At 44.0% G+C, this 20,907-nt stretch overlaps 1 protein-coding gene across 1 annotated transcript; it reads left to right on the plus strand.

Moving 5' to 3' along the window:
• The first annotated feature begins 5 nt into the window (after positions 1 to 5).
• Positions 6 to 13,040, plus strand: GPN1 (GPN-loop GTPase 1). The gene is made up of 14 exons (XM_064710071.1): positions 6 to 250; positions 434 to 527; positions 1,249 to 1,288; positions 2,421 to 2,487; positions 3,189 to 3,226; positions 3,752 to 3,830; positions 3,931 to 4,025; positions 5,669 to 5,714; positions 6,756 to 6,902; positions 8,953 to 9,035; positions 9,574 to 9,613; positions 11,157 to 11,247; positions 11,597 to 11,707; positions 12,300 to 13,040. The coding sequence occupies exons 1-14, from the start codon at positions 158 to 160 to the stop codon at positions 12,389 to 12,391; spliced, it is 1,116 nt and encodes a 371-aa protein (XP_064566141.1). The 5' UTR covers positions 6 to 157; the 3' UTR covers positions 12,392 to 13,040.
• The last annotated feature ends 7,867 nt before the right edge of the window (positions 13,041 to 20,907 follow it).

Consider the following 20,907-nt stretch of genomic DNA (forward strand, 5'->3'; position numbering starts at 1 on the left):
TGTGGCGCGCCCGGGGCCGTGCCAGGCCGAGCAGCGCCGGGAGGCCGCACGGGCCCGCGGAGCGTCCGGGCGGCAGCGGGGCCACAACCGGGCCCGCGCGCGTCACGTCGGGGCCGCGGCTGCGCCCGCCCCGGAAGGACAAGGGGGCTCTGGGAACATGGCCGCGGCGGCGGGAGCTCCGGTGGGAGCCGCTCCGGTGTGCGTGCTGGTGCTGGGCATGGCCGGCTCCGGAAAAACCACCTTCGTGCAGGTGAGAGGCGGCGGGGGTCGCGAGGGGTCGCGGGGAGTCGTCGGCTGCCCGTGGGGGGCTGCCCGTGCCCGGCGTGGCTGACGCCTCCCCGTTCCCCCGCATCTGCCCGTGCCCGGCGGGGCTGGCCGTGTCCCCGGAGCTGCCCGTGCCCGGCGGCGCTGACGCCTCCCCGTGTCTCCGCAGCGCCTGGCCGCCCACCTGCACGGGCAGCGCTGCCCTCCGTACGTGATCAACCTGGACCCTGCCGTGCACAGCCTGCCCTTCCCCGCCAACATCGGTGAGCGCCGCGGGACCGGGGATCCGCCGGGAGGGAGCGGGGCCTTCAACAGAGCCCGAACCCGTTCGCGGGGAGTCATTCATGTGTTCCGGGAGCGAATACGTGAGAGAATACAAGCTGGGCTGCTTGCGTTCCCTTAAGAGAGCCCAAGGTCTAACAAAAGGACATGAGGACTATTTGTTAAAATTTTAGGTCTTTTCTCCAAGCAGTGGTTAATATGGGTATTTTTAGAACCAAAGCTATTCTTCCAATGCGTTTGTACGTTTTTTGTGTCATCTGGTGTGACTGAAGATGTTTGGGTTCTGGAGGCTTTTTTTTTGTCAGTAATGAAAGGATTAGCAGATTTGATCTGGTTCCCTACATACAAATATGCTGTCAACAAAGAGCTTTAGAGCACTTTAAAAGACATGAATTTTAGAGAAAACATTTTAGCAGTAGGAACAGATCTTACTTTTAGCTGTTCCAAAGAACATACCAGTCCTTAGTTTTGTGACAATCCTGTCTCCTACCCTCTGTGAAGGATGCCCGTCAGCCTTCCCAAAGATAAGCAAGACACTGGGTGCACGAGTTGTTTTACTGCTGTCAGAGGAATGGCTGGAGTGTCTGTTCCAGTGCTGGATCTCCAGGAACACAGATAGAGCTGTGGTGGATGTACTTTGTTAGCTGATGGTGACCAGCTGGGGGGTGGAAAACTGCTTATATGTCTTTCTTTCTCCCCTAGATATCAGGGACACCGTGAAGTACAAAGAGGTCATGAAGCAGTATCCTTTTTTTTGTCTGAATAATGATATTTGAAATTTCAGGTTTTTGAAAATAATCTTCTGCATGAACACTGTGGTAAAGGGGCAGGAAGTGTTTCGGGGGGATTGCAGTGATGCAGAGTGTTGCATGAAGATCAAGAGGCTTTGACTGTGTGTTTCTTGCATGTGGTATTAGGGATGTGAGTTCTACAAGATTTGGCACTTAGGTGATTTTCTCCTGTGCTAAAAATGATTTTGCCTAACAGCAAATTTTTACAAGCAAGAGGGACTCTGCCCTTTTGTTTTGTTTTATTTTGTTTTTTTGTTTTTGGGGAAGCCATCAGCCTTTTCCCCATATTTTAACTAGTCTAATTTTATTTGTCATAAACAAATATGGAAATTCCTACTTGCCTGTAGTAGATGGAGAAAGAGATTTCTCCATTTGGCCATAACCAAAGCAGTGTTGTTTCTCTGAATCTCAGAGACATGGGAGTGTTTGCTCTTGCTCACAGTGCTGCTGACTGTAGTGCAGTAACATTGTGCTGAAGTGGCTGCACTTCCAGAGGGCTGTGGAGATCCTTGGTCTCTTATGCAGTAGCTTGTGCAGATGGAGACAATACACAGTCTTTAGTTTTGACTTGCAAGTATGACTCTTAAATTTAATATTTTAGACAAGAATAAAGGGGGATAGGATTCTTGATTTTGGCTGTTGTTTGATTTGGGGTTAGCAGCAGAACATCCTAAATATAAGTTTCAAATTAATATGTAAGTGCATTATTTGCTTCACTGCATCTGTTATCCAACACTGGAGTTGCTGTGCCTTGTTAATAAGGGCCTGAGGAGGATGTGTGGATGTTGAGAGCAGTGATGGAGAAAACAGTGTGTTATGAGTCACTGCTGGTTCTTGTGCAGTTAAAGCACAAATGGCAAGGAGCAGCCACGCAGCCCCTCTTCCTTCTGCCAATGGCACGTGTTTGGGTAAGAGAGCATTTGTTTCCCTGCTGAGTGACTTACAGACGTGTATTAATCGTTTATGGGGGATGTTGTCCCTCAATCTCAAGGTATCCAGAGTGCATCTGTTGTCAGAGGTGACAAAGATGATCTCTGGGCTCTGTGTAACTGTAACCCTCTGCTTTCCTGAATGGAGCATCAGATATGGGCTGGGCCCAAACGGCGGCATAGTGACCTCTCTCAATCTCTTTGCCACAAGGTTTGACCAGGTACGAGGTGGTTTCTGTGTGCTACTCCATGATGTGTGCTGGATGTGGAGGTTTTGTGTGTGTCCAGTCTCAGGGGCACTGCACAGTGTTTGGTGAGCTTTCTCATATTTCTGGGCAGTTATTCTCAAGGTTTGAACTCTGTGTTCTACAATGCTGTCAGAGCACATTAGCTTTCATATGAGAGATTTCAGGATTTCAGCTTGTTTTAAAGTAAAATGAAGAGGCCACAGGTCCAGAACATCCTTCGGTGTTTGTATAGGACTATTGTTGCAGCATGTTTCCTATAAAATCTTTCATGTGGATGCTCTGGTTTAGGAGTAGGGCAGCTCACTTCTGGAAACCCATTAAATTTTCCTGGGGCCATTTGATAAAACAGCCCTCCTAAATCATACCACTGAATCAGCTCTGGGCTGGGGGCTGGTGTCAGATACTGAGATGATCTCCTGGTGAAGAGGCACAGAACAACTGCCTTTAGTCAGGTACTAGAACACACACAAAATCAAGATTGTCTTTGGCATATGCAGGATCTGAGCATTTTTCACCCCTCCTTATTAAGGCATTTTCACACTCTGAAAAGCATAAAGACTTTAACCTTTTGATATTCACCTGCAGCTGTGCCAGTTAATGTAGTTTCTGCTGTGAAATGAAGATGAAAGTTTCCTGTTGTGAAATACAAAATATACTTCTGCTTTTTCAATCAGGTGATGAAGTTTATTGAAAAAAGGCAAAATGCATCTAAGTGAGTACATTCTACTGAGTTGTGCTTTTCTGGTATCATTGTGGGAAAATTGCAAAATTCTAAAAAGCTTCTCTGAATGCTTTCTAGTTGGTTTTCTCAGCCTTGTTATAAATTTTATGTGGAATAGGGCATAGAATGGATAAACCAGATTTTCTTTACATACATAAAAATAAAGCCTGCTTATCACAGTCCTGCCTTTCTTGTCTTCCATTAGACTATTGTTTTCTCTCACACACTGTTCAAATAGGCAGCAATTTATTATTTTTTTTAAGATTTTGCACTACTAACTCTCTGGCAAATTGATGCCTTCAACTCATGAGATTGCATGCTTCTTAGTTACAAAATTCACACAGGAGATTTTCAGGCATGCCCATAAATCTCATTAGTGTTTGGGAGAAGCTTTTCTCATCTGTTATAGAATAATCATGTCAGTTGCTATTGTATGCTGGTAATAATCTAGTCAGAACAGGACCTTGTGCTTAACTAATTTTTCCTTATTGTTGTTTGGGGGTAACTTCTTACCAGGTATGTTATTATTGACACACCAGGGCAAATTGAGGTATTCACTTGGTCAGCATCAGGAACCATCATAACAGAGGCTTTGGTAAGTGCTTTTGGCATGGCTGGACAGTGAAGCTGTGTGAATGACCTGGCTGTTGAGCAGTGAGTTTCTAATCAAACTGTCTCTGACTTGGTGTTCCCAGGCCTCCTCTTTCCCTTCAGTTGTTGTCTATGTGATGGACACCTCTCGCAGTACCAACCCCATCACCTTCATGTCCAACATGCTCTATGCCTGCAGGTAAGAAAGGCTGGAAATGCAGCCCATCTGCTTCAATTGCTGTCTCTCTTTAATAGTTACTTTTGAGGGGAATCATGAAATAGTTTGGGTTTAAAGGGACCTTCAAAGGCCATCTAGTCCATGCTCTCTTCCATGGGCAGGGACACCATCCACTGGACCACGTTGGTCCATCCAGCCTGGCCCTGGACACTTCCAGGCATGGGGAACCACAGCTTCCTGTGCAGTGTGCTCCAATATCTCTCTGCTGTCATAATGAAAAATTTTGTCAGTGTGTCTCTTTCAGCTTAAAATCATCATCCCTTGTCCTGTCCCCAGAAGCCTTGGTAAAGACTCAGTCTCCATTTTTCTTATAAACCTCTTTGTATACTGCAAAGCTGCAATAAAGCTTCCCTGAAGCCTTTCCCAGGCTGAACAATCCCAACTCTCTGGCCTGCCTGCATAGGAGAGTGCTCTGATGGTTTCCATGGCCTCCTGTAGGCCCACGGTACTGCTCCATGTCTTCGTTGTACCCTGGTTTCCAGAGCTGGATGCAGAGCTCCAGGTGGGATGAGAACAGAGGGAAAAGGGAGACTCACCTTACTCACCCTGCTGCCCATGCTGCTCCTGGTGCAGGCCAGGGTGTCTCAGATCCACTCCATCTACTGCCTTGGTTATTCTCTTTGTGATTTTCTCATTGAAAAAGCAGAGTAAATTAGGTGCCAATGGACATATGGAGGTCATTGGCTCAAAACTCCCGCTGAAGGCATTAAATAATCTGTGAGACCTCGGTGTGGTGAATGCTGGTTACAAAAGTTTAACATTGCCTGTTGCTTATAAACACATTTATCTAAGATGTACCGAGATAGTCTAGCTTAAGTTTCTTCTTGTAAACACATATTTTCTTATTCTGTTTTTTAATGTTATTGATACTTCAAGAGATTTTTCAAGATTTGTTTTGAGTTCAGCATAGCAACGAGATCTTGGTTTATTGTATTCTTTCTCATACATTAATATATCTCTTTTCTTTCATGTTAAATCAGGGACTAAATACCTATAGAATGATCAGCATAACTAGAGCTGTCATAATTCATGGTAGATGTTGGTAAAAGGTTTTCAAAAACCCTTGCAATCTTTGTATCAAGATCAGGAGCTGTGTCACTATAATAGTGTGCAAAATATGCCTTGCTGCATGCTGCATTTTCTAACGTTAGTTTGAGCAAAAGGTGAACACGTATACAGTGCAATAAGTGTGTGAGCTCTTGTGTTGACGTAGTTTTTCTTTTTAGATGTCCTGTGTTATTTGAATTCATTGCTCAGTTCACGATCTCTCAGAACCTGAGGTCTGAGTCAAATGCAAAATGCAAATGTAATTAAAAACTGGGATCTGAGAGACATAGAAAATGGTAACCAAAATCAGCTGTGTGTGTCAGAGGTTTTCTGCCTCACAGATGTGTGCTTACATCTTGGGGAAGCATATTTGTTCAAAGATTGTAAGGAGGACCTGGGTGAAAATCACATTCTGATTGCTGCAGAGGAAAATAATTTTCTTTTGATGTCAAATGTATTGTCTTGCATAACTCTTGTCTGCCTTATGCTTAACATGCTTTCTATTCTAGTGGGTTTTAAATTGATGTTAAACTTTCATTTTGTGTCTCCCTGCCCAGTATCCTGTACAAGACAAAGCTACCTTTCATCGTGGTTATGAACAAAGTAAGTCAAAGCTCTGATTTCCATTTCCTAGTGGGACATTGGTCTGCTCAGCTTCTTTGGTGTGGTGTCTTTGTTTTACCACAATAATGGGTTTTTCTAGAAAAGAGAGACTGGGAGGGGGCTGCAGACTGACAACCACATCTAAGAGAGGCACAAGTATAACCAGGGATGGGCAGTTGCACCCAAAACAGAGCACCATCACTTTGAAGCACGTTTGGGACCTCAAGCCTGGGCTATAGGGACACTTAACCCTGCAAGGTAAGAGGGAGGAGATGAGAGAGTCTGCCCTTACCCACCCTCTTTCCACATGGAATTTGGCTTTGTTACTGTTAGCAGCAGGCTGGTGACCCACATGGGAGTGGTGTAAGCCCTGCGTGGTTTGAGGAAGGAGTCCCACGTACTGCACCAGGCAAAACTCAGCAGAAGGCGTTTGTTTGATCCAGTGTTTGCTGGGAGGCAGAAGCCAATCTAGAGATACACATCCACTGCCATGTAGGGCACTCTTCAAGGAGTGCTTCTGAGTTTAACGGCTCAAAACATAATCAAACATAATCATTTCAGATATTGAAAGGATCCCGGTAGGTTGTTGGTGTGGGTGCTGCTGCTTGGGATTTCAGTGGGGCTGCTCCTGCTTGGCCTCAATCATACAGTGTGCCATTTACAGGAAAACTTGGGATTTCAGTGGGGGCTGCTCGTGCCTGGCCTCAATCATACAGTCTGCCATTTATGCTGTAAGCTTTATTGTAGAATGTGCAGTGTTTGAATGCTCCTTTGCAGTAAGTCGTAGAAGGCTTTAGATCTGTGATTGTTCCCTTAAACAGTCATTGCCTTCTTAAACCTGAGCAGTCGTTTGTCTTCTCTCCAGATATTCATGTAGTTGATTTGATAAAAACAGAACTTGCAAAACTCCAGACCAGAGCTGAATATTTTGAAAATATTAACATTTTGAAAATAAGCTTAACATGGACTTTTTTAATATTTGTCCCTTAACAGCCTATGGCTAAGATTATTACTGGTGAACATTTTCCCTTCTCCTTCCAGACTGACATAATCGACCACAGTTTTGCAGTAGAATGGATGCAGGACTTTGAGACTTTTCAGGATGCCCTGAACCAAGAGACCTCCTATGTCAGTAACCTGACTCGTTCCATGAGTTTAGTATTGGATGAATTTTACAGCTCACTGAAGGTAAGAATCTTGGTTTTGTTTATTACCTCTCATCAAAGCCTGGAGATGAGAAAGCTCAAGAATAATGTTTTTGATGTAGGGTGGGAGTAGAGTGTGAGGAAGTCAAAAGGCAGACTGTTCACTGCTGCTCAGGGAAAGGAAAAGAGGCAATAGACACAAAGTGAAATACAGGAAACTGTGTTTGAGCAGAGGACAAAAAAAATTACTTCATTTTTACTGATTGAGCACTGGAACAGACAGTGCAGAGAAATTGTGAAGTCTCCAGCCTTGGAGACAGACCAAGTTATGTGGCAACCTGTTCTAATGAATTCTGGTTTTGGGCAGAGAAGTTGGACTAGATTATCACCAGAGGTGTCACCCAATCCCACCCATTCTGTCCTTCTGCAAAGGGTCTTTGCACTGCCCTTTAGAACTGAAGTCTGTTGATGAGCCATGTTAGGATTTATTGATTTGAACACAGTTACTGCAGTAACTTGTCACGCTGAGTGGCAGCTCTGAATAATTCAATATTGTGATTAATCATGAGAAGAAAGCCAAGATAGGCTGGTGAGAGGCAGCATTCTTTGTTGCAGCATTTCCTGTCTGAGGTAATTTTCCTTGTTTAGAAAGTGTCTCGTGCAGTGGTGCCTTTTAGTACACAGGAAGAATGGAAAGAATCTCAAACCCAAACAAACACCCTTTCCCCCCTGCACCCCCATATTTGCTTGGCCAAAAAGAAGTTGGGGTTTTCTTCTCACTTAACCAGGTTTTGAGAAGACAAAGGAATCCAGTTCCTCAGGAAACCCTGTGCATCAGAAGCTGTTACTGTTCCCATAGTCTGTGCAAAAGGTTTCAGCTAATTGTGTTTGTCATTAGCTTTTACTAACGAAAAAGCAAGCTTTCTTGCCTTCATGGGTGTTAAAAGAAAGACAATGAAAATAAGTGATTCCATTCACAAAGAAGATGATGATGATGATAATAATAATAATAATAATAATAATAATAATAATAATAATGTAGCCAGATGTAATGTACATGTTCTATGTGGAACAAAATACAGAATTTCAGAGAGGATTGTAGTGGTGCCATATACAGATTTAAAGTACTCTGTTTGTTATTATTAAGTTTGTTATTATAAAGTACTTATTTGTTAATTAGGTCCTATTTCTCTGCATGACTGGAGAGCAGGTCATGTGATGATTGTAGCATAGACTGCAGCTTGTACTTCAGTGCAGGGGAAGTAGAAATATTAACATATGTCAGCACATAGTAATACTTTAACTCCTTTGGAGAGCTGTCTGACGTTTGCTGTATTAATGACCAAGTGCAAGGCTGTATTGCAAAAAGTCTTCCATTTGTTAGGGAGTAGATGAGACTGTCTTGCTTTCAAAAAAGAGGAAGAATTTTTGTTAGAAGATGGTTGATTCTGGCTAGTAATAGTGCTAATGAAATGTAGTTTTAGATAATTGATTTACCACAGACAGAACAAATGGCCAGATGTGTAATGATAGACAAGCCCAAGTTAGGAAGGGGATGTGCATGTTCAATGTATTACTGCAGTAACTGATTGAATTCTCCACCCCACACTCTGGCGTTGGACTGCGTGGCCAAGTGTGATGTGGCTAAATACAAAGTATTATATGGGTCAGTTGTTGATTTTGCTACTTCTAGTACACTGATACACACTAACTACTTATAACCCTAGGTGCAGATTGGATTATTAACAGTCGACAAGTAAGTGACAGAAAGACCTGACTTTCTCTTGAAATACCCAACTTGTCAAAAAAACCAAACCCCCTTCCCCAAAGAAACACCCCCCAAAAATACTGCAACAACTCACCAAACAGAAAACCAGCAGCATCCAAAAGACAGAGGCAACAAACATGAGCAGCAAACGGGCAAGGAGTTTGAAAGCAGGATGGAGAGAAGCAGAAGTGGTACTGCACATTCTTGTGCCACTCTCATGATTAAATGGCTATTGTTGGGTTTAGACTGGTAATCATTTGTTAGTTTTTGTGGTTTTTTGTTAGAATGGTTCAGTTTCTGTAGTTGTGTGTGGTTTCTCTTGCAGGTGGTCGGTGTTTCTGCAGTGCTCGGCACAGGACTGGAGGAGTTTTTTACCCAGCTTTCTAAAGCTGTGGATGAATACGAGCGGTAAGGCCATAGTCAGCCCATGAACACTTCCTGAAGGGTCTGATCTGCAGCTCCTTTGGTTTGAAGGAGAGCACTTCAGTGAACACTTCCTGAAGGTGCTGATCTGCAGCTCCTTTCGTTTGAAGGACTCTGCACCTTCCTTAGCCAAGGTAGTTTAGGGTTTCTGATAAATTTCAAGCATCAGCATAGAAAGTGGCAGTGTAAAGGAACTATTCAGAGGTGAATTTTTGTGTTTGCTGTTCAGTGAAAAAGCAAAAGCTATCTGTGCCGTTAAATATGTGAAGGAATATTTTTTTCTCTAATTCTGTACAGCGATCAAGGTTTGAACTCTTGCTGTTTCAGTGAAGTATGTTCACTTATTTTGCATCCATTGGTTTCAGAATCCAAATCTGGGTAAAAAGTACAGTTAGTCCTTCTGAAATGTCTCTCAAACATGAAAGCCTCGAGAAAACTTTTTTTGGGGTAGAAGGCAGCCTCTGAGATGATCCTTATTTAATATAAATCATGTGTTGATTCAGAATGCACTTTATCTTTTCAGAGAGTATCGTCCAGAATATGAACGCCTGAGAAAAACACTGGTAAGTGGTTTTGGCTGTTGTGTGCCTGGACAGTGTCTTGAGGTCACTTTAATGCACACAAGTGCCTTTATGTTGAGTGTGTCTAACATTTCATTTACTAGTCATACTCAGTGTGGGAAAAGCCCCTGTCCTGAAGAAGTCTGCTCTCTGCTTTTTTTCCCTAGATATGGTGGAGCATATGTTTACAAGAATAAAGATGTTTTATAAAACACATACTGTTATGAACAAAAATTCAGTTAATGTTTTTTGTGAGAAAGAGTTGCAGAGACCAGCCAGGTCTCAGGCTCTGCCAGGATTCTTAGTGCTTTGTTATTGTAATACCGGGTCGTTAAGGCTTATCTCCTCTTTTGTATTAGTAAAAAACCTAGCTGGGTGCTGGCCCTGTTTATTTCACATACTGTTTGCTGCTTTAGTGCTAGTATTTAAGATAATTGTGAGAAAATTGTTGGGAAATAGTTTTGTATTTTCCATTCAGAAGGATAGAGAGTTCTTGAAAATAAATTCTCAAGTGATTTGTCGAGGCTGTCCTTGTATCTTCCTGTGCCAGTGAAGTGTACTGTGAAATAAACAGGGCCAGGAGACTTCTTCTCCTTTATAATGCCTTTATTAAAAGTGATCAGCTCAGGATTGGGCAGCTCGGCAGGGCTGCAGTCCCCGTCGCGTCTCCCAGGGCGACTCAGAGGAGGAGGATATGCGCAGCTCCGTCCACGAGGGGCAGAGCCGGGGATCCAGTCCTCATGGGAGCCTTAGGGCGTGAGGTCCCTGTCAGATGTTGCCCCTTCTCGCTTATCCGGCTTGGTCTCTCCGCCGGGGACAACTCTCATGGTCAGGGCGAGAGGGACTCCGCATCTCTGCAGGCTCAGCACTTCTGGACATCACTTTAGTCTCTCAACTCTTAGGTGGCTCGTTGTTTTTAGGGTTTTCTCGTTGCATTTTGGAGTCGGGGTCCCAAAAGCATGCTGGTCTTGGAGTCACTTTGCATAACCCCCCCCCACCCTCTCAGGTGTCTTCCCTATGCTGGGAAGAGAACACAGCCTCGGGGAAGGGCCATCACCCCACCCCAGCCAGGGCCGTTACTAATACAAAAGGGGTGATAAGCTACAATGACCCGTGATTACAATAACAAAGCACACAGAACCCTGGCAGAGACAGATCTGGCTGCCTTTTTGTAACTTTTTCTCACAAAAAAAAAAAAAAAAAAATTGACCGAATTTTTGTTCATAACATACTGGTTTGACTTAAACAGTAACAGAGACTGATCTGCAGTGTCAGAATCAATAGCTCTGCTCATTTGAGTCCTGGCTGTCCAAAGGACAGTTCTCTGCAGGCACAGCTGCACTGAGTTTGGCTTCCTGATGTTTCTGAAAATGTTCTACAAGTCTGCCATACTGGAGGTTGCTGTCTGTGTAACCTTAGTTGTGATGTGAGATCTGCTCAGTGACTTGCACTCTGGCTGGGGGGCAGATGCTGGCTTTGTGGGAGGTTATTTTCCTGCTGATATTTAAAATGTTCTCAGAATCCACATGTAACACTTGATCTACAGGAAGAAGCTCAGGAGAAACAGAAGAAAGAGCAGCTGGAGCACTTGTGGAAGGACATGGGCAGTGTGTGCATGCAGAGCAGCGCCCTGGCAGGTACCTCACCAGGAAGATCCAGTTCACTGCAGGAGTTTTCTGAAGAGTTTAGTTATTCCTGTCAGTCACAGGCGTGCAGGAAACCCTGCTGTGCAGCTAAAGCAACAGACAGTAAAAATAATGAGGGGCTTTAGAAGAGATGAAACAGATTAGAATATGGGAGAGCTGTGCTGTTGGCCGCATTGTTCCTTACAGGTATCTGCTGAGGAGTCTGTCCTTTGTCTTTGGGATCCATGACCCAGAGTAGGCGTTAATTGTTGTGTTTATGTGCAGATAAAAGTTGTCACTGTTAACAATACCTTACCTTTAGCAAGCTGGTTTGTGTACAACCATTTCTTTTCCCCTCAAGGATCTGGTGATGCTTCTGCAATGGGTCCCTCTGAGCTAATCCTCACACGAGGAACTCTCGATGAAGAGGAAGAAGAGAGGGACAGTGATACCGACGACATTGACCATGAAGGTAAGGGAATGAGGCCTGAAACTCCCCATCCAGTTAGGAAATGCCCTCTGCATTTCATTACCTGGGTGGACTGTAAAGAGAATCTAGAGAGCAAGTACACACTCAGTCACATAAATACACGTGTCAGAATCCATAGCAGAAACCCAGCTGCAGTGTTTGGTCAGTGCTATCACTCTCCAGCCTCTGGGAGAGTTCAATTGTAAGTTTTCTGTGTAAGTAATTAATAGGTGTATGGCACACATAAACCAGAGAGCTCGTTAGGCTTGAGGCATGCAGTGACCTCTGAATCTGATTGATGCCCAGCTGTTCTATCATCTCCTTCACCTTACCGTTTCTGCCCTGGCTGTGGCTTTTGCTGTGACTATGGTCTTGGAGCAATCTTCTAAGTTCTTACAGGGTGATTTTTCTCTTCTATAGCTCACAGACTTAATCTTCATTCTTTTCCTGTTCCGTTGGTGTTTCGGATCACTTCTTGCCTTTGCCCTGTAGTGTAGTTGAAGATCCAACAGATGTTTTGTGTTATTCTGACTATCCTGACTCCCTTTTGTCAGTAACAGGTAGAATAGTGCTGAACTGTCATTTCTTCCCCCAGTGGCTGAGGAGAGTCATGAAGAACCAGCCTTCAGAAACTTCATGCAAGACATGCGGATGAAATGCCAGAGGAAAAGCAACCTGAATGAATGAGACCTTCACAAACAGAAGATTTGGAAGGAACAGCATAAAGAAACTTGCATGGAGCCATGAGTGAAGACTTTTATTTGTGAACTTGCTTCCTCTGATAGATTTTTATTTCTCTTTCTGCAGTAACTGTTGGTCATGTGAGTTAAAGATGTTGGAGCCAACTGACTGCACAGTTTGCCATCTGCACTGTGGCTTCCTGAAGCTGAGGGAATCAGATAGCAGTTTCTCTTCCTCCAGATTCTTCAGATCTGTCTGTTGAGAGCTTAGATTGTGAGCTCTGGCAGGCAGCATTAGTATCTGCAGCACTAACTGGTCCCCAGAACGTGTTCCATTCACGTGTGCAGCCAGGTGTCTGCTGCAGCCAGGGCACAAGTGATGCTGTACTGAACTTTATCAATCTACTTACTGTTTGATGGTTTGGTTTCTGTTAAATATATTTTATGTACTAACAAATGTGTGATAATAACAGAAGGGAATTTCATTTTAAGCACTGTTCTAAAGTGAGATTTTTTTCCCTGTCCTTGCAGCCCATCTGTACGGATGTGCAGCAAATGCTTATTCATTACATTGTACAGACGTGGTACAGATTCCTCCCAGGAAAATCCTGAGCAAAGAAAGTTCCCATGAAAGTAATAAAAAGTCTCTGGCTTGATTTGGCTGAGAACAGAAGTGCACAGGGTTATGTACTGGCTGCATCTATCCCTAGGTTACTTAAAGCCAGAGGCATTTCCATAGATGGGTGCTGACCTGGAATACACACAAGTGCTTAGAGACTGGCTAATACTTACTTTTCATGGTAGGCACTTGCAGTTTAGCAGTCTGGACCCTGAACCTCTGGGGTTTTCTTCTCCACACAAAGGGGTGGCCTCACTGGGTAGGTCTCTGAGTGCAAGTCTGGCACAGGTTGGCTAGCACCAATCCCAAATGGCTAGTGTGGAATAACCACTCTGCTTTAATTAATAAATCACTGCTTCCCTTAGTGGATAAACCCTTCAAATTTACTACAATTTCACCAAGTTCTGAACTGTGGCCACTGTGTCTCTCGTGGAATTCTGTGTATGGTCCTATGGGAATGTTCCCGAGGAACAATTCTGTGTATGATCATATGGAGTGTTCCCAAGGAACAATTCTGTGTATGGTCCTATGGGAGTGTTCCCAAGGAACAATTCTGTGTATGGTCCTATGGGAGTGTTCCCAAGGAACAATTCTGTGTATGGTCCTATGGGAATGTTCCCAAGGAACAATTCTGTGTATGGTCCTATGGGAATGTTCCCAAGGAACCACTCTGCCCTAACCTGTGACTGTAGCCCAGGGGTGACCTCGTCCCAACACCTCCAGCTGTGTCAGTGAGTCCTGACTGTGCCCTTGCTGACCCATCACTGCTGCCCTGGGGAGCATCCCTAAAGTGCCACCAAGAGAGGAGCTCCTGTGGGCACAGTGTCCTGGGATTCAGGGGAGAAGAAGGGCTTTTCAGTCTTCAGCACCTCACACTCCATCAGCACTGCTAGCAAACGGTCCAGCCTCTGGAGGGCACAGACAGTCACATTTTACAGGTCCTGTCTCACTTCAGCTTCCCAAGGGACACTCTGAGAGGGAGAGGGAAGGAAACAGGTCTGGTCGGACAGCCTGTTCCCAGAAAATCAACCTAACCCTTAAGCACTAAATAGAGCTGTAAGAACTTCCCAAAACATTGATTTCCCTGCAGACTGAGGGCTTAGAGTGGCACTAAGTTGAAGCAGAGGCTGGACCTGTCATGAACAGACCATGTAAATATAAGAGGTAAGAGCCACTCAGACAATTCCATAAAACATTCCGAAATCCATCTCCTGGGATATGATCATCTCTGGTTCTTTTTTTTAGTATTGTCAACTTCAAATTTTCATCCCAGGTTTTTGTCTTTCCCTTGGATTCTTTTAACTCTTGTTTCAATTTGTCATTTTGGTATCGTAGAGACAATTTTACAATACCAATTCAATTTATTTCCTTTATTTCATTTCTCAAATTACCATTTTATCATCTGTTCCCTCCATTACCGTGCAAACTTTAAACATAGTGCCAGTGCATTACAAATAGTACTTTCTCCCTTTTATTTTTCAGCAGTCCCCATTTTTCATCTATTTTCTCCTACATTTTCTCCCACTTGTACCAGTTATCTACTGGCCAAAGCTCATCAGTTTCAATATGAAAACTGTGCCTTTGTAGGTAATCTGCCAAGCCTTTTGTCTGTTTCTCTAAATTGTTTGCCATCCTGTCTTCAACTATGCCAAAAATGCCATGAAACAAGTGGGAGCTTCAGGCAAGCCCTGCCTTAGCCTCAGATTTTTGGCAGCCTCTTAAATTTAAGAAAGCACTCTGGCCCACAAGTTCTAAGGATGGTGAATCAAGGCAATTCATAAAGTCAGTTATTTATTGAACAGACAGGAGATAACAGACAAAGGTCTTTACTATACAGTATAAACAAGGAAGAACTACTACTAGATTACAGAAAAGTGCATATCACTTTTTTGTAATCTACGTATTTTAAAGCTAGCAAAAGAAAGAGTATTGATTAGGGGTCAAGTGGAATTTGGCGCCAAATGGCATTGTTGTAGCCAGAGTCCTTTCACTCACTGTCCAGAGGAGTAACTGCAATGCAGGCTCGCTGCTCTGGAGAGAAACTCCACACATTTACAGGGGATGAGCAGAACATTTCTGCTTTGGGAAAGTTTGGTGTGACTTTTGTAGCTTTTACATTAAAGTGAGGTGCCTGTCAGTGAGAAATCCAGCTTCTCTTTCCAGGTCTCACTCCCACAGTGAGGTGTTCATTGTCAGCCTGGAGCGTTCATCTTGTGGCACCAAACCAAGGTGCTATGAGACAGCTTGTCCTGTTTGAGTCATTTCACCAGTTAATAAGCAGCAGATGAGCTCTCCCAGGGGTGAGATGTGCTCCATCCCTCCTGTGGGTGAGATTGCTCATTCCGGATGAATGCTCCACTCTCCGGGGTGAGATGTGCTCCATCCCTCCTGTGGGTGAGATGTGCTCCAGCCCTCCCGGGGGTGAGATGTGCTCCATCTCCTGTGGGTGAGATGTGCTCCATCTCCTGTGGGTGAGATGTGCTCCAGCTCTCCCGGGGGTGAGATGTGCTCCATCTCCTGTGTGTGAGATGTGCTCCAGCTCTCCCGGGGGTGGGATGCCCTGATCCAGGTGCCTCTCTGGATGATGCAGAGCTCCTCCCTTCCCGAGCAATCCGTGCTGTACTGGATCAGGATCAGGATCAGGATCAGGCGTGGCACTGGCCAAAGCTGGCAGTGCGAGGTGGTGTTGGGCTCTGCCCCCTTCCCAGCCCTGCTCACGCCTCCAGGGGAATGTGGCAGTGCCTGCAGAGCTGGATGCTGCTCCAGGCAGGATGGCAGCTCCTCCCCACCTCTCACTCAGCACCATCAGGATTTTTAATGCCCCTGCTTTGACCTTCCTTTACCTTTGCCTTACTGACCACATGAGAAAACCCAGCAAATCCTAAGAAATTCCTGCGTGACAGAAGGTCAGATTTAGGGTGTTGTTACAAACTTTCTGTTTGGACACCTGTCCACAGGTTCCTACATGCCTTGTGCCACCACCACCTCCAGTCGTCAGTGATTTCCAGTGCCCTGGAACAGCTGCCCCAGTGCCAGTCTGTGCCAGCAGCAGCTGCAGCCAGGCTGAGCAGGGGCCTTGGGCTGCACAGGTAAGGACCCTCCCCTGGCTGCTTGCACCTGAGTGAGACCCAGCTACTAACTGAACTCTGGATGTAGCCTCAAAATGTGATAGAATCAGACCTTCAGAATGGCTCCAAGGGACAACAGCTCCTGTGGCAGCTCTGTAAGGGACACTTCCTTGTCCCAGCCCTGGTTCACTGACACACACACAATAAATCAACAGTAACAAGGAATTCTTGCTTGCAGATTTCCCAGCCCTAACCTTTGCCTTTCCTGCCTGCAGCTGAGGGAAATTTGACAATATATGAACAAATAACCTTTGCTGAGAGCAGTCACCATCCCAATCCTTCAGCCTTTGCAAGATTTTATAGTGAATGGGCCCAAATTCAAATCCTAAATTAAACCTTCTAACAAGTTAGAAAGATACTGGACAGTAAATCACACAGGTTTAAATATCTGCGCAGGGGTTGCAGCACAACCAACATTAAACTGTTTTAGCTGCCAGGAACATAAACTGTGCTTCCCAAGATTTCAGACCCTGGGACTGTCTGTTGCCACCTCTGCCCTTCCTTTGTCTTTTTCCCCTTGAGAAGTTGGAGAGCTGCTTCCAGTTTTCTTTTTAGAAGCAGCTCCGAAATATGAACAAAATAAAACATTTCTGACTGGTGAATAACCTGAAGAAGAATGATTGAGAATGGAAAGGACTGTATGCAAATAGCTATTGTGGGTGGGGCTGAAACTATGAGTGTGAAGATTGGTATAAATATCTCAGATTAATTATGCTGCAAATTCAGATCATTTTGCAGATAATGGAAAATTACCAAGATGCAGGAAAAATTAAATGACCCTAAGTAAATTACATTTCTGTATCTGAAATGTAAAAAAAACATTGATAAAATATATGAAAAATGTAAAATATTTAAATATAGTTTAAATAAGGGGGTTTTTTTGTCTTTTTATAGGCTGGGATTTTATTATAAAAACATAATTATAAATAATATAAAGATACAAATCTAAATGTAGAAATATATGATAAATACATAAAGATAGCTATAAAAATATAAAATATAAACAAAAGTATTAGAACTAGTTATAATATATAAGTATTATTGTAGTATATTACTATGTTATTATATATATCATACATAAATATATCAATATAAACTAAAAATGAAAAAGTGAATATAATTGTAAAAATTTGTATATATAAATATTTAAACACCATTTAAATGAAGGTATTTTTAAATTTCGGTTAGAGGCAGGGTTTTTATTTTAAATACTATAAATATTATAGAAATCTAAATCTAAGTACGGAAATATATCACAAATATATAAATGTGTATATAAAAATACACCCGTAGCAGATGTCTGTTTGCTCTGTGTCTGTGAGAAGCGGGCTGTGTGCTGGACAGGGAGAGGCGCTGTCGGAGAGTGGCATCGGCGCCAGGTGTGAGTGTGAGGATGATGAGGGGCTCGGAGCAGCCCAGGTGTGAGTGTGAGGATGATGGGGCTCGGAGCAGCCCAGGTGTGAGCTGTGAGGATGATGAGGGGGTGGCTCTTGCCGGGGCGAGGCGGTTTTAACGGGGGGAGAGTTTGCCTCTGTACATTTTTGCATGGAGCTGCTGAGTGGAGGGGTTTATGGGGCGCTCCCGGCGCTGTCTCACGGAAGGACTGCGAGAGCTTCTCCCAGGGTCGGCGGGAACACCCGGATTCGCGCTTGGATACGTCCAAGCATCGCTTAAAGGAGGTGCCGAGGGACGAATCTTTGTGCCGGGGAGCAGCAGCCGAACAGGTGAGCCCGTGTGCGTTTGGAGCGGGGAATTTTGTCCTTCCCCTTTGCAATTTCATCTTGCCAGTCCCTCCCCGCTTCCCCAGGAGCAGAAATGGAGCTTATGAGGACGAAAGGGATTAAGGAGAAGGAAGCAGCTCCTCTGCTTTTATTGTCTGCGTTTGAACTGAGGGGATCCCTCTTCACTTGTGGTTTTAAGGGCGTTGATTGCAGGAAAAGCTGCCTTTTCCAGGCTGTTGGGGGTATCCCGGGGGTGACAGGGAATCCCTGCGTTCTATTTGAAGGGGAATGGGAAAAGTATTCTTGTGGTGTTATGGGTTTGGTTTGAAGGCAGCCACCCCATTTTCATCACCCTAGGGTTGAAATGGAGGGGGCAGCCGTGGTGTCCCTCCTTTTCAAGGCTTTGAATGGAGGTGGAAATGGCCCTTTGCCATCAGTCGAAGGCTTTCATTTGAGGAGCGCCCCTTCTTTTGTGCTCTCGTAGGGGACGAACGTGAAGGGGAGAGGACACTTCTTTGCCCTTGTTGAAGGGAGGCGAGCCCCGCCTGCGGCGTCAGTTTCGGGGTTCGGTTGCGGGAAGCTGCAGCTGTGGCAGCGTTTGCAGGGCTGCAATGGGGCCGTGCCGCTGCATCGGAGGGCGCTTGTGGTGGCCGCGGCCCGGGCCGGAACGTTGCCGCTCGGGAGCGGCGCTGGCACGGCCCGGGCAGCTGCCGGGGCGCACGGGGGATTTGGCGCGGCCGGGCCGGCCAAGGGCGGCGGTGGCGGAGCCGCGCCGGTGCGAGCCGAGGGGAGCCGCGCCGGGCCGGCCAAGGGCGGCAGAGGCGGCGCGGGCGCTGCTGCGGCGGCCCGGGCGGTGCCGGCCGCTCCGGCCGCTCCGGGCGCGGGGCTCGGGCGCCGCCGCCACCCCCGGGCCCGGTGCCGGCCCCGCCGGGCAGGGGCAGCGGGCGCGGCTCTCCGGGCCGGCGCCGGCCCCGCGTGCCGGAGGAGCCGCCGGAGGAGCCGCGCTCCTGCCGGGAGCCGCGCTCCGTCCGGGGCCGGCGGCGAGCGCGGGCTTCGGCTGCTCGCGTGCTGGGGCGGTGCCCGGTTCGGAGGCGCTTTGTCGGCATTGATTGCATCGCTGTGTCGGTTTGCAGCGGGGGTACGCTAAGGGCTACGTGTTCTTCCTGAGTGGTCTGGTTCTCGGTGCCGGTGGGGATGATAAAGGTTCGTTTCGGATTGGGTTTTGTAGTCGGATATGTTTTTTTTTGCCGGGGTATTATGTTTAGAAAGGCGCGCAATGGTTTTTACGGGTCGTAGCGCGAAGCAGCGGTTCGGATTTTAATTCTGTTGAGGTGGCTTTTATTGGCGTGAGCGGGTAGTGTTTGTTTCGGTGGGCTTTTGAGGTAGCGTCGTGTCGTTCATAGCAGCGGGTTTTTAATCTCGAGAATTGCATGTGTGTTTATCGTCTTCCAGGGCTTTTATTTATTTGGTTGGTTTGATTGTAGTGTATGTTTTATGGTTGCGGGTAATTTGGGAGACATTGTTTATGGTTACGTTTGTCTTTAGTCTTTGTGTTTGTTTCTAGGTGTTATTTTTATTTTGAGAGCTTGAGACACTATGGGTTTATTCAGTTGGGAATAATATTTTTGTTGAAAATGAAAGGTTATTCGGTTTTGGGGCTTTTTTTGTTATTGGTTTTTTTTTTTTGATTGTTTTTTGTTGTTGTTGTTCTTTCATGTATTTGATTGTTTTTCATCGGTTTTATTTTTGGGAATATGGTTATTTATGTGGTGGATCTTTTCAAGTAGTATTGAGTAGTTGTTTTCTTAGTTTTTAGTCCTTGAGATTTTTTCTATTTCGTTAAGTAGTTCGGCTGTTATTTTTACAGAGGATTGGTTATTCTTTGAGTTAGTGTAGAGGTAGAATTTTGTTTATTTTTTTTTAGTAACCTTCAGGGTCAGTGGCACTGTTTGGAGTTTAGTAGGTTGGTTTGATTTCTTTTTTTAGTAGTTGTTGTAATTTGCTGTGCGTGTTTCTATAGGGTTTTCTTTTATCTTGGTTCCATTTTTCGGATATGATGAGAATTTGTTATTGAAAAGAGTGTTTTGTGGTTTTTTGGCTGGCAGATTTTTGGCTGTTGGAGGTATCTTGATGTTTTTCGAAGATATTGGTGGGAATTCAATGCTCTTTGTATTGTAATTTTATTTAGGAATTGGATTTCTAATGTAATTTTATAACTATATTTAAACAAAACAGATGTGTGGAAATGGGAATAAACCTCTCTTCTTCTTATATATTTGATCTTTTTTTAAAATTTTACTTGTAACATAAGTTATTATATATTACAATAAGATATGATATTTTTTAATTAGAGTATTGTGTATATTTATAGATATGTAAATAGAGAATATAAATAGAGACACAACCCAACTCAAATATAAATATAGAAATGTGTTTCAAATATATGCAGGTATACATAAAATTTTTAAATAATTGTAAATATAAAATAACATCAATTGATTCTACGCATAATACAAGTAATAATGTATATATCTTGTTTAGTATATTATAGGAAATAGATATAAAATAGATATATCAATTGATGTACTATACTTATAAAACAAATTATAGATATGATAATTATAATTATAAAAGTATTTTTCAAGTAGTTGAAAATAAAGGATGGTTTTGCTTTTCATTTGGCAAAAGCAGGGGTTTTAGTATAAAAATTATAAATACAAATAATATAAAGGTAGAAGTGTAAGTATATAAATATATCATAAATAGCTAAAGATTAATATAAAAATTAAAAATAAAGAAATGTGTTCAAATTATGCAGGTATACATAAAATTTTTTAAAAATAATTGTAAATTAAAATAACATAATTATTCTACGCATAATACAAGTAAAAATGTATATATCTTTTTAGTATATTATAGGAAATAGTTAAAATGATAATCTTTTGAGTACTATACTTATAAAACAAATTATAGATATGATAATTTAATTATAAAAAAATTTTTTTAAGTAGTTGAAAAAAAAAGGATGGTTTTGTTTTCATTTGGCAAAAGCAGG

Source organism: Zonotrichia leucophrys, chromosome 3 (assembly GCF_028769735.1).
Source record: "Zonotrichia leucophrys gambelii isolate GWCS_2022_RI chromosome 3, RI_Zleu_2.0, whole genome shotgun sequence".
In the NCBI taxonomy this organism is placed as follows: domain Eukaryota; kingdom Metazoa; phylum Chordata; class Aves; order Passeriformes; family Passerellidae; genus Zonotrichia; species Zonotrichia leucophrys.

Excerpts from the sequence above, each read along its gene's own strand:
- GPN1 (XM_064710071.1), top strand. The coding sequence starts at position 158 with ATGGCCGCGGCGGCGGGAGCTCCGGTGGGAGCCGCTCCGGTGTGCGTG. Across the intron at positions 3,831-3,930 it reads CCATCATAACAGAGGCTTTG|GCCTCCTCTTTCCCTTCAGT; the intron begins GTAAGTGCTTTT and ends TGGTGTTCCCAG. Across the intron at positions 11,248-11,596 it reads GCAGAGCAGCGCCCTGGCAG|GATCTGGTGATGCTTCTGCA; the intron begins GTACCTCACCAG and ends TTTCCCCTCAAG.